We start from the raw sequence: 18593 nt of genomic DNA on the forward strand, positions 1-18593 counted from the left end.
GATGATTATGCAAGACTGCAGGAAAGCAGATAAAAATATATCAGTTGCAAGAGTAAGATTTCCTTCTAGCAGATCAGTGGAGTGAAAATAACCAGGCATCCTTTTCCAACAGTCACGCTTGTGTGTTCTAACAGCTAGATGGTCTGTAGCAATGGCCTGTTTCACTCAAGGATGTCATACCTAATAGAATCTAAAGGATTGTTATCAAAGTTATAAAATTTGGGTACTAAGTCTATATTTAGGTATGAAAAGCAAGCAGCCAGAGAGTGAGTGAGGAAATGACAGGAGCATAAATCTTTAGCTTGCTAACGAGGACTTGCTCCTGGGGGGTCCCGTGTTGTGGCTTCTTGCAGTCCTGCTCCTCGCTCGCTGCCCCCAGCCATTGCTTAATGCAAATTGTGTCCTTCTGCCTCTTGGGAAGGTGTTCTTGTACCAGACCACTGACTGGGGGGATGCAATGCTTTTCTGTGACTGAGGATGGAAAAACACAGGACTGGGGATAGACGATAGAAAGGTTGTTCTGTAGGAGATAAAAAGACTCATGGGAAAAGCAGAAGACAAGGAGAGTAGTGTCAAATAGGAAAAGAAGTATCAAACCCAGAGGATTGAAGAATGTAAAGGAAGGACAAATGACAGAGGGAGACATCCTAGATTATATCACTTATAAGAGCCAGTGTCGAGGGTTTAGATTGTGGGGTGACAATCAAACCCTGGCAGATGTATTGTTAACCTCCTCTCCCCGCCCCTTTCCCCTTTTTCTCCTCCCTCTCCCCCCTTCCCACTCGGGACAGGCGATCAGGAGGGAAAGAAGGACAGAGAGAAGAGAGTTGGAAAAATTAAAGATGTTTTACTAATGCTACTAATAAGAATAGAGAAAATAATACAAAATATACAAAACCAATCTTGAAAGTCCCAGCAACTGCAGAGCCAGCACCCAAAGTCCTGGATTAGACTCTGCAGCCAACCGGAGCTGGATTCAGTCTCTCACTAGGCCTCAGTTCGCAGGGACAACCAGCAAGGTCCTCTCCTAATGTCGGCCATAAGCAGAAGGGAAAAAAGGCAAAAAAAAAGGGATGAGATCCTTGTGATCTCCCACTTTTATATGAAACATTCACGTGAATGGAATGTTATACACAGTTGGTCAGTTTCTTGGTCACCAGTTTCTCGTTGCCCCTCTCGCAAGATGTCCATCCATGCTTATCAATAACTTTACATTCCATTGCTATGTTTACCAAAACATGTATCTGGTTCTCCAGGAAAATGCAGCTAATATGAAAGCTTTAGCTGACAGGCAAATTCACTAAAAGAGAAAATTGTTTTTTAACAAAACCAGGACAGCCAATAAATTTTCAAACAGTGGAAAAGATTTTTCTTTAATAAGTCTGCTGGCAGATTTGAATAAGGGCACCTGCAGCCTTTCTGTAGATTTGTCATTCCATTACAGATTAAAAGGTAATACCCAAGGACTGCTGCAAAATCTAGTATTTAGAGTGGTGTGTTGAATATACTGGTTTGGAAAGCAAGAAATTTAGGGATCCCGGCAGTGACCTAATGGATTAACAGGTGTGAAGAGCTCTTCTTGTCTCAGAAAGGAGTTAAGTTGTTAACTGGTGTTAACCCAGTGAGAAAATACCAGGGACAAGTGAAGCTAGGCTAATTATGATATAATAACTTGGGAAATACCCAGTTTCAGGACATTCCAAATCATATAACTAGTGCATTAATTGAACCTGCAATGCAGGCTGATTGCAGTGATTTTAGATGTGATTTAAGTGGAGAAACTTGACAGACAGATGACGGAAGATAACTGACAGGATAAGACATGCCATACTATATATTTCAAAAAGATGGACTCAATTTCAAAGCCTTATCCTTTCAAATTGGGTCCATCTTTTTGAAACACTCTGTAGATGCAGTAATGCACATAAGAGAAGACAATTTTTATGATCTTTGAATTCAAGCTGATATATCAGCTGGACCCCACCGTGTAGTGTTTGCTGTTCAGCACCAGTAATAGGTACTGTATTCCTCAGCAAACAGACCTGTAAGGCTAAGCCAGGACAGAGCTGACAGAGATAGGAGCTGAGGTGGATTCTGGAGCAGCTGACTGTGGGCAGTGGGTGAACAGCTGCCCCAGGGAGTGCAAAGTGGGGGTGTGAGTGCCCGGGGTGCCAGCAGCCCTGGCAGCTCCCACAGCACTAGTAGTCCCCAGCCCAGTGTGACTTTCAGGGAAAACAGCAGACCCTGAAAGGAAAGATTAGTGCTAATAAGCCTCCACTTCTACACATTAGGTTGCTTTTTCAAAGATACAGCATGCTTTTCCAGCTAGTTCAAATCCACATAACATAATTTATTTTCTTTGACGTATGGATATTTAATTTGCTTTCAGTGTAATAAGTAGCTTAAACCATTAAGTCATTGATAGAACCACCCTTCTAGCCTGCAGATTTATTATCACTCTTGCATCTATTCATTTAGAAAATGAGATTTAAATTCAGGAGTAGATAACAATACACTTTGCTACAGATATGCTGAAAATTGCAGGATTTCTGAGTTCTCTTGATTAAACTGTGAGAGGTACAAATGTCTGCCTTTTGCTTAAATTACCTTTCATATTGTGACCATTAGCATACATAGGTACTGAAGAAGGCCTTAGCTGCACTGTGGTCATGTTCTAGGCAAGTAAGACTGACTGTAGCAGAACAAGCTTGGAAGCTTAGATTTCAAATGAGCAACACATTCTTCTTATTATACTGTTGTTTTAAGTTATAATTTTATTAACTCAGTTTTTTAAAGACACCAGGGAGCAAATAAGTGTTAAGCTGAAGTCTGAATCAACTGTAGGATGTATCTTTGTGATAAGGAAAGAAAAAAAAAAAGTTGAGCATCGGAACAGACTTCTAGACAACGAGGTCTATCAAAAAGTCTTTCAAAGCATTTGAAATTATACTTAATTTTTACAATATCATAGTTTTGCACTTTTCTCTTTTTGTGGTAGGTATAATCTTAACAAAACCAAATTAAACCAAAAGACTTCCTTTTGTCATCCTACCTGCCTTCAGGGTGGCTACTGCCTTTCTAACATGACTTCTCTTGTTTTTGTTTTCAAGGACGCATCAGAACAATTTCCCAGGAAAAAACATAACATGGATGTTTGGGTCAAATGGTCAGCACTGACGGTGCTGCTTACTATGGTCAATGCTCAGCTGCCGAAGCCAACACGAGTCCCTCTGGTTCTGCACAAGCCTTTCGTTGTTGTTTGGAATGCACCGACTGAGCAGTGCAGGCTACGGTACAAGGTGGACCTGGATCTCAGTGTTTTTGACATTGCATCCAACACTAATGAGACTTTGAGTGGATCCAATGTGACAATCTTCTATCACACGCATTTGGGATACTACCCCTACTATTCAGATAACGGAGATCCTGTCAATGGAGGGGTACCCCAAAATGAAAGTCTTATCAAACACCTTAATAAAGCAAAGTCTGACATTGACTATTGCATACCCATGAAGAAATTTCAGGGACTTGCAGTCATTGACTGGGAAAACTGGAGACCCCAGTGGGATAGGAACTGGGGCAATAAAAGCATTTATAGAAATAAATCTCTTGAGATGGTTAGGAGACGCCATCCTCAGTGGTCAGAAGACAAAATTAGGAAAGTGGCTAAAGAGGAATTTGAAAATGCTGGCAAGAGTTTCATGAACAACACTATCCTTCTGGCTGAGCATATGAGACCAAATGGTTTGTGGGGTTACTACCTTTACCCAGACTGCTACAATTATGATTACAAAGAACAACCCCAAAGATACACGGGGAAATGTCCCGCCATTGAGTCTTCCCGCAATGACCTCCTGCTTTGGCTGTGGAAGGAAAGCACTGCTCTCTACCCTTCTATATACCTGGATTATATACTGAAGTCAAGTCCAAATGCACTCAAATTTGTTCACTATCGGGTTAAGGAGGCAATACGTATTGCCTCAATTGCTAGAAAAGACTATGTTTTGCCTGTGTTTGTTTATTCCAGACCATTTTATGCCTATACTTTTCATGTTTTAACAGAGGTAAGCAGATAGATGTCTTTAGAAATGTAGAGATTAGAAAACAGCCTTGTAGAAAAAATACTTTCTAAAAGTTTTCCTTATATAAAGACAATTATGCATTTATTTTTCATATTTAAGGCAACCCCTCCAAAAAGGGGATTTTGTAGTATAGCCACATTACAAAACTCTACACCTTTCAAGAGTTAATATTGCAGTGCTTTGGTCTATTTCTGTAGGATGACATTGTGTATTTTTAATGAGGGTAATTTAAAAAGAAAGTACAAAGAAATCATTTCCTTAAGGAAGTTAATTCATTTTGATATTTTAATTCTTCAGGACAGCTTGCGAAACAAACTTGACAAATTTTTATGAAGTTTAAAACTAATTAGTGTAATAGAAAGATAAGCTTTCATGAGAAAGGAGCCTCAGGGCTTTTTTGTTTCTTTATCCAAATGTAAATTCACTCAGTATAGAAACAAAGCAGTCAAGTAAATGAGTCTGGCCTGGAGTTCCTAACTTCTGCAGGATGAGCATTGGCCATCCTGCTTTTCAGAGGTACAACATGTTCAAATGTCTTCACAATCCAACATTTAGTGCTAACACTGTGGAGTCCTTTTAATAAAGAAACCAAGTTTTTGAGTCATGCAATGTTCCTTTGCCAAATGATTAAGTGCAATAAATACGTACCGGCCACAATATTGATGGTAAAATTATATTAATACAAGTCCTAGACTTTCTGCATGTGTAATGATGATTGTGGCTCTGAGTTTGTTTATGTATATAATGGAGAAGCACAGATGCTTGTTCATTTCTCTAGTAGTTGTCCCAAGTACAAGAAGGTTTGCTTTGACCAATATCAATTCCATGAGGGGGGAGGATGTCTGGTCCGGGGAGCTCATGGAAACAACCCCTCCATGGCTAAGGGCATTGGGGGTTCTCCCTCCCTTTGGTGTACAGAGAGGTGCATGAGAACTTGCTTCTGCTGCTGTCAGAGACAAGCTCTTGACTTGGACCAGAACAAAAGAGAGAGAAGGGGCAAAGGAAAAGGCAATGATCAGTCCCGGCTTCAGCCTGGAGCTGGAGCTGGAGCTGGAGCTGGGGAGGTGTGTTGGAGCCCTGACAGCCTGAGAGGTGTTTCAGGCTGCCCCAAGGAAGCAAGTGAGACATAGAAGCAATCATGAATTCCGTCTGCCTCATTTTTATTACCAGGGACTCTTTGGAGCTATTTTCTGTGTGATGTGGAAACTGCACGTCCTAGCTGACTCAGAAATCTTGGGTAAATAGGGCAGGCTGGGTCTCAATGAGGGCAAGGGCCACTGGGGCTGCTACAGGCAGGATTTCCCCCAGAACACCTTCACTGAAGAACTCAGGCTGTGAAATAAATGAGCATCTTTCAAAAGCAGGCTGGCTGTAATAATACATTTTTATAATATGAATTAGTCTCTTGATAGATATAAAAAATACCACAAATGTAACTGAAAGCTATGAAAAGTAATATGCTGTTACCAGTTATGCACGAGTTCAAAATCCGTGCTGATATAAAGTTACTGTTTTGCCTAGGTTGTTTTCTGAACAGTACAGTGGCAATTTGGAGTGACATTCCTCTTAAGTTATACTCTTTAACTCACTGGACTGTTTTTCAATTGTGCGTAGCCACTTACTTTTGGATGCTTTAAAGATCACTGTACAACTCTGCAGCCAGGGAAGATCCCTGCGTAGCCAGAGGAACATCTTTGGGTTATGCTCTTCTAATAAGAACAGGACCCAGCTCTGCGGGCAGCCATGGGGTTAGGGCTTGATGTATCTTCAGATGCTACACATCTGTGCAAACAGCTTTGGGACTGCCAGGAACATACAGAGTTACAATTAAAAAAACTCTAAATAGGAATTATCAGGAAAAAATGTGCTTGTTTTCCCTCATAGCTCCGAAGCCACAAAGGTATTTTAAATATGGTTTTGTGTGTTCAGATTTTAGACCAGATTGGAGCTTCTCATTTGACCCATGACATGCCCCTATGTGATGCTCACAAACCTACAAACAAGGAATGAAACTTTCAAGCTCCAGCAACAATGTGCATGAATGTGACAAGGAAAGGAGCTGGTGTAGTACAATGACATCCAGGCTAAATGGCCATAGAAAAATACGGATGGCAGGCTAATAGATACCTGAGCTCTGACAGGGACTGGGCCAGGAGTACCGCTGTTCTGCTCCATCAAGCTGTGCAAGAGCTGTGACATTCTGCTCCAACAGAAATAATTGTTGACACATTCAAGCCAGATGTGTAAGCCCTTCTATATACAGTATGAAAAATACCGTAAATATTACAGTAGAAGGATACAGAAAAAATGGTTGTGAGTCAGAGTCAGTGAGGGAGAGACACAGGTGTAGCACACCTTCAGAAAGCCAAAAGACCCAAGTCTGAAACAGACGCTGTAGCTACATGTGCTGTACCTTTCACCCTGACTGCACCTGGAAATCCGGTGAGTTGTGTGTATAAGGCATCTGAGAAATTCATTCTGCTTTTTTTTCTTGGAAAAAGGTTATGAATTCTGAATTGGGATCCCAATCATTATGAAAGTTTTCTGTATTTGCTGGAGATGTGTATAAGCAATTTACCATCTGTAGGGTATTTAGAAACTGTCTGCATTGACAGTTCACTACTAAACGTGTGGGAGAGGGAAGTTACACGGTAGCATCTGTGCTTCCTGACTAGATGGCTGAAGTCATTAGTAAAGCAGGATGACAACTAAAAAATGATGAATAATGGGTAGCATTTCTCTCATTCACCTATAGATAGTCTTCTGTAATAGCCAGGTGTGCATGTGTACAGAGACCATTCCCTGCAACCATGCCATGCTAGTGCTGCAATTCCTGAATACAGAAAAAGCATGTCTGTAACTTAGACTGTTCAAAATTCAAAGGAAAAATCACAGAGGTACTTATTTTTCTTTCCTCAACATGTAACTAGAACTGACTGTCCTGTTTCCTCTCAGGCTCCAAAGGTGAAATGACTTGGCTCACCTATTTTTTTAATGCCCAGTGCAGTAACTTGGCTGATCAAAATCTGGAGAAGCATAGATAGAAACTAGGGCCTCCTCCACTGCCAAATCCACTGTCTGCTTGGAGACAGCCCAGCATGATCTTGAGGATTTTTGGCTGTTGCACAGTGCCCCCAAAAGCCTGAAAAAGAATGAGCACCAGAAGGGAAGAGGCTTTGTTGACTTGTTTATCACTTGGAGAAATACCAGCCACCTAAGTGGCAGCTGGCCCATAAAGTTGCCTCTTCAGAACAGTCCTCTAACATTGATGGATGAGGATCTGATACAAGGAGTAAAACAGGATTCCCACCTAGACATATGCTAAGATGCTCATATTAAAATGAGATCTAAAATTTTTTTTAAACTTACATGTTTTCTTCCGTATGAGGTACTTCTTACACTCACATGGAAGAGCCATGCCAGTGACCCCTCACTAAGGCCAAGCTGTGCTGTGTGAGGAGCAGTGGTGGCTTCAGCCCCAAAACCAAGACTGCTGTGTCTGACACCACTGGTAGAGCTCGTGTGCTTTAGTCAGGGCTTCATGGAGGTACCTCCCTATCTCTGCTCCCCATTTGCCCCTCCCAGACATTATGAGAGGCACTTTGTTTTTGTTTTCTCACAGCACCCCAAATCTGGGGTGAAACTTTTACTTTCTAACCCTATCTCTGGCAGAAGATGAGGGGGGCAGCGGTGCCTCCACTTTGCGTGACCATCCAGTGGTCAGAGCACCCAGCCCTGGCACAGGAGCTCTTGGCTCAGTTCTTTTCCTAGCCTGTTCAGGATGAATCCAGCACCCTGTGTTAGACACCAGGAAACAGGGAATCACTAGACCAAAAAGAACAAACATGAGAGAGCAAAAATAAAAGAGAAGGTGCAACTTTCTCTGCATAGGTTATGCAGGGAAAAGCCCTTCTGTGCTGATGGTTTTTAAGATACTGAACATGAGTCAGCCATTCAGTGAAAGGTGGAACTAGGCCTAGAAATGACAGTCTAAAATGCTACTTCTTTCCTTGTGGGCAAGTTACCTAATTATTAAGCTGAATTCATCGTGAGCTGTAGTCAGGTCCCCACTTGTTTCTCTGGCTCTCCTTTGAACATTCATTGAATTGGTGCAAGGTGAAATGGCATCAGAAAGAGAAATGCCATCTCTCTAGATGTTGTCTGTAACCTCACAGTGAAGGTAACCCCCACTGGAGGGTTAGCAGGAGATGATGTATCTTTAAGCATGAGGTGAGAGAGAAAAATTCAGCCCATGTCTTTCTAATTCTCTTTCACCATAGGGAGGACTCTTAGCACTTGACATTTCTTTAAAAGAATACAAAAAGAGGAAATATAAGGTGGAAGAAGAATGTTTAAATGAAGTCCCATACCATTTTTTTTTGCAGTGAGCTGCTGTTTTTGCCAGCATCCAACACCTGTGCGGGTGCTACAAGAGTCCTTCTTGCATCCCTAGGGGAATGTACCTTTCAATCAAATGCCAGATTTTGTCCTTACCCTGAGAAAAGCACTGGGTTTCTCAGCACTGGCAAGGTGATGATTCTAGGTGTGTGGGAAAATGGAAGCATAGGTGCCTCAGGAACTTCAGTTGTGAAATTATCAGTGCCATTGGACTTCACACACCCAGAGGACTAAGTGAACTTTATGGGTCATGCTCTTGGTTTTGATTATTTTATATCCATAGGAATTAGACATGAAGTGCTGAAATTCCTTTGTGGATCTGAATCTAAATGATTTCTAAAAGCAACAAAAGAAAGATGTGGAATATGGAAGAACAAAAGATGGATATATTGACTTCTGGTCAAGCAACCTAACTCTAAAGCATATTACCTACAAAATCTTTATTTCAGGGTTTGCTCATGTCAAAGTTCATCCAGAAATGCTAAACATCTATTGATTATTTATTTTGGCTGTCTGATAAGGTTTTGTTAAATTGTTAATGACATCTGAACTGTGTTATTGTTAAATCACTCAACCATCATCTGGCTAATGTAGAATGATGGTCCAGCCTTTCTATCTGGGTAATCTTCATAAAACGTTTTGCAGATGAAGCAAGCCTGGGAACCCTCATTACCAAGAGGTCAGGCTGTATTTCACACTCTCTTAACATTTGATATTTTGATCTTTAATTCACATACTTCACAGGAGAAAAAATCCCAATCATTTCCCACATGAAAGTAGCACCTGCAGCCCACATCACAATTATTTTATAAAACTAGTGCTGAACTATATACTTTTAAGACTAATGACATTCTCTAAAAGTCTGGTTGGATGATCAGCAGCAACAAGAACTTTCTATGAGACCAATTATACTTTAAATCACTCTGAACTCTATACTAAGAGCCAGTAGGCAAACTCTACCCTTTCAGACTTCTCCAGGTTTTTCTACACTGTTTTGTCCAAACTTCAGTTAAGGGTCAGAGTCACCACCTACTCTGACTTCTGTGTAATTGTCTTCAAATCTTTGGCAGATTCTCCCTTTTCCAAAGCATTTATTCGTGCCTTCTTTTGTATCTCTTGGGCCATAAATGCTCCAGGAATGGGGACTCCTTAACTATGCATCAGTACATCAACAGGCCCACTTACACATTGAAATAATTTTTTTAGTAGTAATTAACAATAATAACATGCTTCTTCCACGTTATCATTTTTCCTTTCTAAGATGCCATCACTATAATGTGATAATTTGGTTGGTCTTTTGGATTGTTTTCTCCTAAGAAGAGGTGAAAAGACTGTCTTAAAGACCATCACTAACTTTTTAAAATAATTTGTTGTTTCTTCATAAAATTGAGAAATATTGCAATATCTGTCATTACAAACACTTATCAGGAATTACTTTCTCATCACTTATTGTAGGTAGAGATCATTTTAGATGCAATTGGTCATGTCTTGAAATTTGAGGGAGGAAGAAGGTCCTTTGTCCATATTTTCTAAGATCTAGTTGCATTTCTCTAGATACAATGCTCATGGTCTCGGGGAACAGCTTTAAGTTGCTTGCAAGGTGCATTGCCTTCTTGCTGGCAAGGCACCAGTGAGTCCTGCCCTACACACAGTCTGCACTTTGGCAGAGCTGTGCTACTGCTGTTGCTGGAAATCAATTTCTTGTTGGTGCAGCTTTGAGAGTGGACATGGTTAAGCATGGTTAAGTCAGTATGCAGATATGTGGTTTTGTTTTGTTTTGTTTTGTTTTGTTTCTTCTCATTTAGCACTATGTAGCACTGGGAGAGGCTCATTTTCCAAAGATATGTTTCCTGGAATAATGTCATTCACGCTGGTAGGAACAACAGGTCTATAACTGCATTGGCATGGCTGAAACAGCACAAGTTAGACACCTGCCTAAAGCCTGTCAACTGTAATCAGACACTGTAAGGGTGACCCCATGATGTGTGATCATGCATATTATCACTTGCCAAAAATGGTGCCTATGTAGGTATGGTGATCATAGAATCACAGAATCATAGAGTCATAAAATAGTTTTGGTTGGAAGGAACCTTCAAAGGTAATCTAGTCCAACCCCCCTGCAATGAGCAGGGACATCTTCAACCAGATCAGGTTGATCATAGCCCCATCCAGCCTGGCCTTGAATGTCTCCAGGGATAGGACATTCACCACCTCTCTGGGCAACCTGTTCCACTATTTTACCAGCCTTATTAGAAAAAGTTTCTTGCTTGTATCTAGCCTGAATTTCCACTCTTTTAGTTTAAAACCATTACTCCTTGTCCTATTGCAACAAGCCCTGCTAAAATAATTTAGAGATTGATAGATTAAATAGATCATTCAATTCTTACTCCACCAGTTTGGTTTGATGACTCATTATGAATAAACTATAATGATTCCATTGTTTAGTCATGAATGTAACCTGTGTAAACCTTTGGAGATGCACAGAAGAGCTTTCTAAGCTAAATAGTGATTTTCTTTTGAAGAATATACCACAGGACCTATGTCTCCTCTGTGGGGAAAAAATAATGATGCCCATATCCTAGTGCTTTTTATATCTTTCATTTTCTGATGTCTGTTTTTTGCCTTCTTTTTCAGACAGATCTGGTCAATACCATTGGTGAAAGTGCAGCTTTGGGAGCAGCTGGAGTTGTTCTCTGGGGCAGTATGCAATATGCCAGCTCAAAGGTGGGTCACATCAGTTTATTAGTATTTAGGAATCACCTCAATACCTCTTCTCTGCCACCACACCCTCCGTAGCACCTACCTATCTTTATCAATGTCATCAGCCAGCGACTGAGGACAGTGGGTCAGTTCTACTTTCGGGTCTCATTAGTTTTATACTTCCATTAGGCTGAGAAGTCCTGTTGCTTCAGAACACATTGCTTTGGGCAGGTCATTGGTAGTACCATGGAATATTAAGTCCAGAATAGAAGAAAAACATGTTGTGGAGCAATAACATAAAAATATAAGCACAGCTTGTTTTACAGTGTTCTACTTTGTAGCTGTGGTCATTTGTAGAGATCCACAGAGAAGGAAAGAAGTCCAGAGGGGGGGTATTTCCTCTCTTTGCTGGTGGGGTTTGTGTTGAAATGACAGAGGGAAAATGATGCTACTACAAGAAAAGGCCTACTTGCTCCTCACAGATTCCTCAAGCTTTTACAAATAATCCTGCTTGTAGTGATGGAGGAGGTAGGAGGCTGCACTGGCTTTTGTAGGAGGCACAGTAGGCTAGCTCCCACTCCTAAACCTGGGTTAGGCTTTGGTGCCCACTCTGGTGTTTGTGCAGTCTGCTCTCCTCTTCCTCGAGTCTCTGGCAAAGTACCACTGACTTGGGTAGAGGATGAGGGAAATGTGAACTGGAACTTTCCAGCTGCAATTGCAGCAACATCTGTGCTGATTTCTGAAAATGATGTGGCTCCTGGGAAACTGAAGAAGTTGAAGAGATCCAGACCAAAGCAGTGACTAAACACATTTTTTAAAACCTGTTAGTGCCATGCACTACTCTTTGTCAGCAGTTAAGGAACTAGTTAGTCTCAGATTAGCATATAAATTCTTTTTCAATTTACTAGGACTCCTCCCTAGTCTAATATTGCATGTTGCTACGGGGCACTGAAATGGACAATATAGTAAAGGTTAATATTTTGCTAATCTTGCCCATGGTAGTAAACTCACTTAAACTGAATAGATTACTCCAGTATGTAAATCCAACAAAATTTATCTCCACAGGTTACTTTAGCCAAGAACCGTTTTGCATCTAGCATCTTCTTAGATATAACAAATTGGGACATAGTACTAGCTACTGTGTAATGTGTCATGGTCTTATTTCCTGCAGGAGAGTTGTTCAACTGTGAAACGGTACATTGATGGACCCTTAGGACATTATGTCATTAATGTGACCTCAGCAGCCAAACTCTGTAGCAAAGTCCTGTGCAAGAAGAATGGAAGATGTATCCGCAAAAACAGTGACTCTTCTGCTTACCTCCATTTGTCACCCGCTAATTTTAAGATCCAAGCCCGTCACTCAGACAGAGGCCCCAGGTTCCAGGTGACTGGTGAACCCAGCCTGGAGACTATTGATGCCATGAGGCAGAGATTCATGTGTCAGTGTTACCAGGGCTGGACAGGAATATTTTGTGAATTGCCTGACCAAGATCTAATGGAGCACTGGGCTCACATTGTGTTCAGTAGATCAAGAAAACAAAAGCTTTATGTTTTCCTCTTAGGCGTCACGCAGCTTCTACTTCATACTGCTCACTAAAGTCTTCTGAGGTAGGGCAAAGAAATAAGAAATGGTGCCACTAAGACTTCTGGTCCTTAGCAAGTTTTTATTACAAAGGGAAAAAGCATTGTTGACTAAATAGTTTCAGTCTGTTTTCCCCATGCATTATGTCACTGAAATGTGTTTTTAAATGTTGCGAGTCACTTTGTAAATGTTTCCATTATTTCTGTAGGCTTATAAGAATAAACTGTGTAAAGACATATATATATAATTTGTTTGGATAGCATGAGTTCAGTTAAACTGACAGAAATGTTCATCAGTTAAACTTTTGGTACTTTTTGAGAAGCTTACACAAGCAATACAAATGCTGTGGGTGAGGTGGCGATATTCCTGATTCAGTCTGTGATGTACTTTCTCCAATAAAGTACACTGACAGAGCCCTACTAAAGTCCATGAGGCTCTGTCAGTTTATGCCAGATGCACATTTCCCAATGGCCTTCTTTAGCCTAGGTTACCACTTCACACAGAAGAGTGTAGGAATGTCTGTGGTAGTACAACTGTCTGGAAAGAGAAGTCTTTGAATTTGGCTCATACATTTTCACGAAGAATCAGAAGTCCAGTTCTGTATCCTCATCACCAGGTTGTCTAGGTAGAAGATGAAAATCAGAGTTTGGTCTGAGTTTCTTAATCATTACTGAAGGAAGCAAGTATCTAAGTAAATGTAATTTTACAGATCCTTTTTTTTTCCTTTTCTTTCTATTTCAGCTACTTAGAACCCTGTAAAGAAAATAATTTTTACCATTAGACAATGCCACTGGAAGTTGTTTACAACTACAGCTGCCAGCAGTGAGGCTGGAGGCAGCTGTGCTGCTGACTGAGAGCAGGCAGAGGTTGCATAGCTGCAGGTAAGGACTCCCATGTCTTGTGAACTCCCATGTAGGACCACTAACTACAACAGCTGGTACCAAAGCTAGGATGCATTTGACCCCCTTAACCCAGAGGTGACTACGCCCTTGGTCACCCATCAGGATATGGTCACAGTGTGATGCTGCATTAGTGCCCTCTACTTGGGTGGGTGCAGGATGGGATCATGCAGGTTGGCTGGAGCCTGCTGCTCGACAGGACCACAGAGCATGCACCGCCGTCAGGGCCAAATGGCCCAACAGCAAAGGAGACCAAAGTCTCGTCTGCTCCCTTCCCTTCTTTCATGGGCTCTTTGCACTTATCAGGGGACTCAGCACCCCTCCCATGGAGAGTTTGCTGACACCCTGGTGTCTTTTTTCCCTCTTCCCTGTAGAGAAATGTGAAATACAGTAAAAACCTTGGCAACAAGTATTTTTTTATCTTCTGTGAGAATTAAATTAATATTAGTCTTCAAAATAAGTGATGCACTAATTGATTTACTTAGTCCAGGTCTGAACACTGAAATGAAATTCAAATGAAGAAGCTTCTTTTTGCAAAGCCCAGCTACCTGCAAAGTAAAGGAGTTGTTTGTTTTATTTCATTTTTTTTTTCCTGCTTCATTGATCCTCCCAAACAATATCGTATAGTTACAATCTTGACAATTTACTTTATAAGTGCACTTCTGTCTTTGATGATACTTTAGATCAAATCAAACTCCAGATGCTACTGGAGCACAATAAATAGCAAATACACAGAATAAATAGCAAGTAGAGAAAGCTTTGCAAAGTGCATATTTCATTACAGCCTATTTAATATTGTTGAAGGTCTTGTCTGATCATTCTGGTACACATAATTTTAAAAAGATTTTTTTTTTTTTTCTAGTCTAAGAATATGGTCCAATATCTGGAGAGACATGATTCACTTTCTGTCTGTGTTAGAAATATTTGGAGGAGGGAGAGTCTGAAGCAGCAGAGAACTGTGCTATAACCTTTATGATGACCTCCTTAGCCAGAACCAACTCTTAAAGCATAATTGATCCTGGGAAGTGGTCACTGGTTTCTGGGGATAACAGGAACAAGAATTTGCTGTATTTCATCTGAACAACCTCTGCTTCAAGACAATAATGGACTCAGACGTCATGTTTTCATTCTTCCCCCATTTTTTTACTCTTGCCAAATGCTGAGCTGTGGAGTCCTCTAACCCTCTGCTTCTCATCAGAAGATAAACAACATCAATAGAAGTGCAACTGACAGGCTTCTAGATTTTCTCAAATTTGCCGATTTAGCATTCTAAAACTTTGAAATTTGGGTGAATGTTGTGTTCACATCCTTCTCTCTTGCCACTGCTGAGTGTTGCACTTGAGAAAATGTTATATAAATTTATGGAGAGGCTGGGACTCATTTTGCTCCACTTCCATCTAATAGGTAGGTGTGTGGGGCTGCAGTCCTAGCCTGGCCAGCTTTAGGTGCCACTGTCATCTTCTTCCCACTCCCAGCCTTTCCTCTCACGCTTGTATCATGCTGTGCTGTCTTTTGCTTGTGCCGGTGCACCAGTTTGAGTGCCTTTGTGATGACCTGGATTGAGAAACCGCCCAGGTCAAAAGTTCCCTTATTAAAAAACAAAGGTGCATCCCCTGATGCTTTTTTTCTAAAGTCAGATTAATTCATCTATCTGACTCACATTGTGCTGCTCTCACAGCTGAGCCAGGGCTAAGGAAGTTGCAAAAACCCATAGGGAAATGGTAGCAAAGCCATAAATTGAGTAGTGCCACTCAAGACAATATGTTGTGAGTAGCCAGCCTTGTTATGCAGTTGGCAGCATCAGTCGTGGCTCATCCAACCTGTCTTCTGGGGTCCATGTGGCAGGGGAGAGGCAGTGCCTGGCACCCTCTGCTCACCTCTCTGCCTCCATGGGGGACCATGGGCAGCATGACAGTCCAAGGTTGGGGAGTACTGCTGTGCCAGGGCTCCCCCAAAGCTGAGGGATCTCGGCAGTGACCAGCCCAGACCTCGGTGGCTCATCAGATGCCAAGGGCAGGGCAGGTAAACCTCATGTGGAGTGGCACAACTTGAAAATGTGAATATTGAATGTGTTTTTTGACGTCTCCTTTTGCCACTGAATCTTTAAGGTGAAAAAAATATGAGAAAACCTCACTGGCTGAACATAATCATACCAGCATTTCTGTGTTACATCACCTTTTTCCAATGCAATGTTCTTTGCTAGGATCACCGGCTTTGTAAAAATGGGAATGATATCGTTATAGAAAAAAATTGCTAACAGCCCTCACAGACAAAACCAACAGAATGAAATCTCAGACCAGTTTGGATTTGCAATACTGTGCATAAATATGCATTTGTGCATTTTTTTTTCTGTTAAAAATTGCTAAAATAAGAAAATATTGCTTAAATTAGAAATTGCCTCATTTTTGCACTGAAAGCATTTGTTGTAGGTAGGGAATTAAAATTGCACATTACACATAACAGCAAAACATATGAAAGACTTTACCAAAGAAACTTTGATACAGTTAAGATGCTGTGGTAGCCACAACTTCTTTTTTGTTTACATTTCAGGAAAAGTAATTTCCTGTCAATCTGGGCCAGACTGTGAGAGTATTTGCAAATACAGGTTACTCTAAAAATAAGTGCACTTCGAAGAACGATACATGCTGGGAAGAGTCCAGCTTCTCAGAGACAAAAGCCCAGTTCTTAAAAAAAACCAAAAACCACAAGACAAACATGATATCACATGCTGCTTAATGACATTAAAGCCCCTAACTTGTTCCTATTCAGCAATGGTACCATGTGCTTTCCACATCCTGCAGCACGCAGCAGCGAGAAGCAGTTAGAGGTCAGTAGAAAAGAGGGAAAAACACTTTTGGTAGCTTCCGAAATTAAGAGTGGATTTGAGATTTAACTTTACTTCTTTCAACAGTCACTACCCCTCATTTAATGTCACCAGAGTAATTCCAAGGTAGTATTTTTCTGATTCAAGAAATACCTGGCTTAAGCTGTTGTAAGAAAACAGGAGGATACATCTGTGTGTTAATATACGTACATATCTACATGTGCATGTGTATATGAATAAGCACATGCCTGTGCATATTGTAATCCACATGTCTGTAAGTTTGACCGAACCAGCAGAACAATTGTGGGGTTGTGAGGCTTTGTTTTCTGCCTGGTGGGAGCCAGCTTGGAGGCAGCTGTGTAACCCTATAGCTTGGCACGTATGGCCTCTGCTGCTCTGCGGATTGTGCCTGTTATGTAACCCTGCTTATGCAGGAAGCTAAGAGCACCTAACAAGCTAAAAATAAGCAGACTTCTATAATTTCAAAGGACAATATTTTAAACTTCGTGCATGTGGCTGCTCCTATTTCAACAATAAATGTGGCCTCTTCAGACATTTTATTTACTTTTTTGACTAGGATGATATTTAACATGCGGGCAGCTTGTTTTCTCAGAAAGGGTCAGAGCTCCTTTCTCATTTTTCCATTACAGCAAGAACTCTCCTGGCTTTTATTTAAGGTGCTCTCCAATATCTGTGAGAAGCAAAGCAGCCCAGAGTATCAGTCCTGCTTATTCTCCTCAGACAGTCAAGCAGTCTGACATTTGTGGGCAGCTTCTAGAAAAATGATGTTTGTTTCTATGCTAGTAATAACCTTCTCAGTCAATTAGACAGCAGATTGTTAAGAGCATTTTTTATATTGCTAACTTAGGTGCTGAGTTTCCAGAGCAAAACAAGAAGTATTTATTTTTTTCCCTTACTGAAGTTTCTCCTTACCTTGGCTTTGTGTCCACTCTCCCTGTATTTCCCACTGGTAGGGGAAGGTATCCTATGGAAACCCTAAGGGGCTGACACCTCACTCCTCAGCCACAGTGGGTCACGCACACAGAGGGCAGCTGGGTTTTCTTAAGCTGACACTTGCCTTCACCTTGTGTTATTACCCTGCCCCTGTATACAGTTGCTTGTGCCTTTCCTCATGGAAGTGAACTTCGATATAAGCATTTTAATGCTTAGCGCAAGGTTCTCAATGTTAAAACAGGCTCATGACAGATGCTCCATCCCCGCTCTGGGCTGCCTTGGATCCATGGGCATGGGGATCCAAGATGGGGTGGTTTGCTATAGGGATCCCCTACATGGGAGAGCACAGGCCCCAGTGGCGATGCTGATCTTCCTCCTGCTCCTCCTCATCCTCAGCAGCTGCTGTAGGAGGTGGGGGGAGGCACTGCCCCTAGGTGAGATGTAAACTGGCAGGGCCAGTGGTGACACTTTGCAGCTCTGTCAAAGGTGCTTCTTCAAGCCTGGTGAAACCGAGTCATGCACAAAGATCCTTCAAAGTCCTTGGGTGCCTACAGTGGTAAGCAATGCTGACTGACTGCCTTGCATTACTTAGCTAAAGCATGAACTGAAGCCATACCGAATCTTTCGACTGCTTCACAGACAAGTATTCTTAAGTCTCAGTGCAAAACTCTATTTTGTAGAATTTGGACAAATAACAATTTTTCTAAATCTAGAAGTAGGGAGAAAGAAGACAAGCTCTCTCTGGGCCTCTGCAGGAATTCAGGCACTGATGCACCTTGATTTGGAAAGAATGGTGACGTGTAAGCACCATTGCTGCGTTCATATCTCAGCAGCAATACTCAGCTTTGAGTATATTTGGATTAAAACCCAATAATAAACTGACCTGACTGCATTGAAGACCCAAATTTGAGTGGCAGAGTTACCGCAGTTTTGACAGAAACTATTTGATTTGTGATTTTCCAGAATGAAATCTTCTATTTTAATTTTGTTGTCATTACTCTACTCTTAAAGGTACACTACCTCATCTGACGTAAGCTGGTATATCTTTATTGATTTGCAGTAGCTGAAAACCAAGCACAAGATGTTTGGTTTTTTTTTCCACCCTTGGATTTTCCTTTTAGGCTGGTATTAGTCCATTGGCTCCCAGCACTCAC

General features: G+C 41.3%; 1 protein-coding gene across 1 annotated transcript; it reads left to right on the top strand.

The window, feature by feature from the left end:
- The first annotated feature begins 3120 nt into the window (after window positions 1-3120).
- Window positions 3121-12777, top strand: LOC136111242 (hyaluronidase-1-like). The gene is made up of 3 exons (XM_065855256.2): window positions 3121-4064; window positions 11115-11204; window positions 12352-12777. Exons 1-3 carry the CDS (start codon window positions 3147-3149, stop codon window positions 12775-12777), a joined length of 1434 nt encoding a protein of 477 aa, XP_065711328.2. The 5' UTR covers window positions 3121-3146.
- Window positions 12778-18593: the final 5816 nt, after the last annotated feature.

This window comes from Patagioenas fasciata, chromosome 1 (assembly GCF_037038585.1).
Source record: "Patagioenas fasciata isolate bPatFas1 chromosome 1, bPatFas1.hap1, whole genome shotgun sequence".
NCBI lineage: Eukaryota > Metazoa > Chordata > Aves > Columbiformes > Columbidae > Patagioenas > Patagioenas fasciata.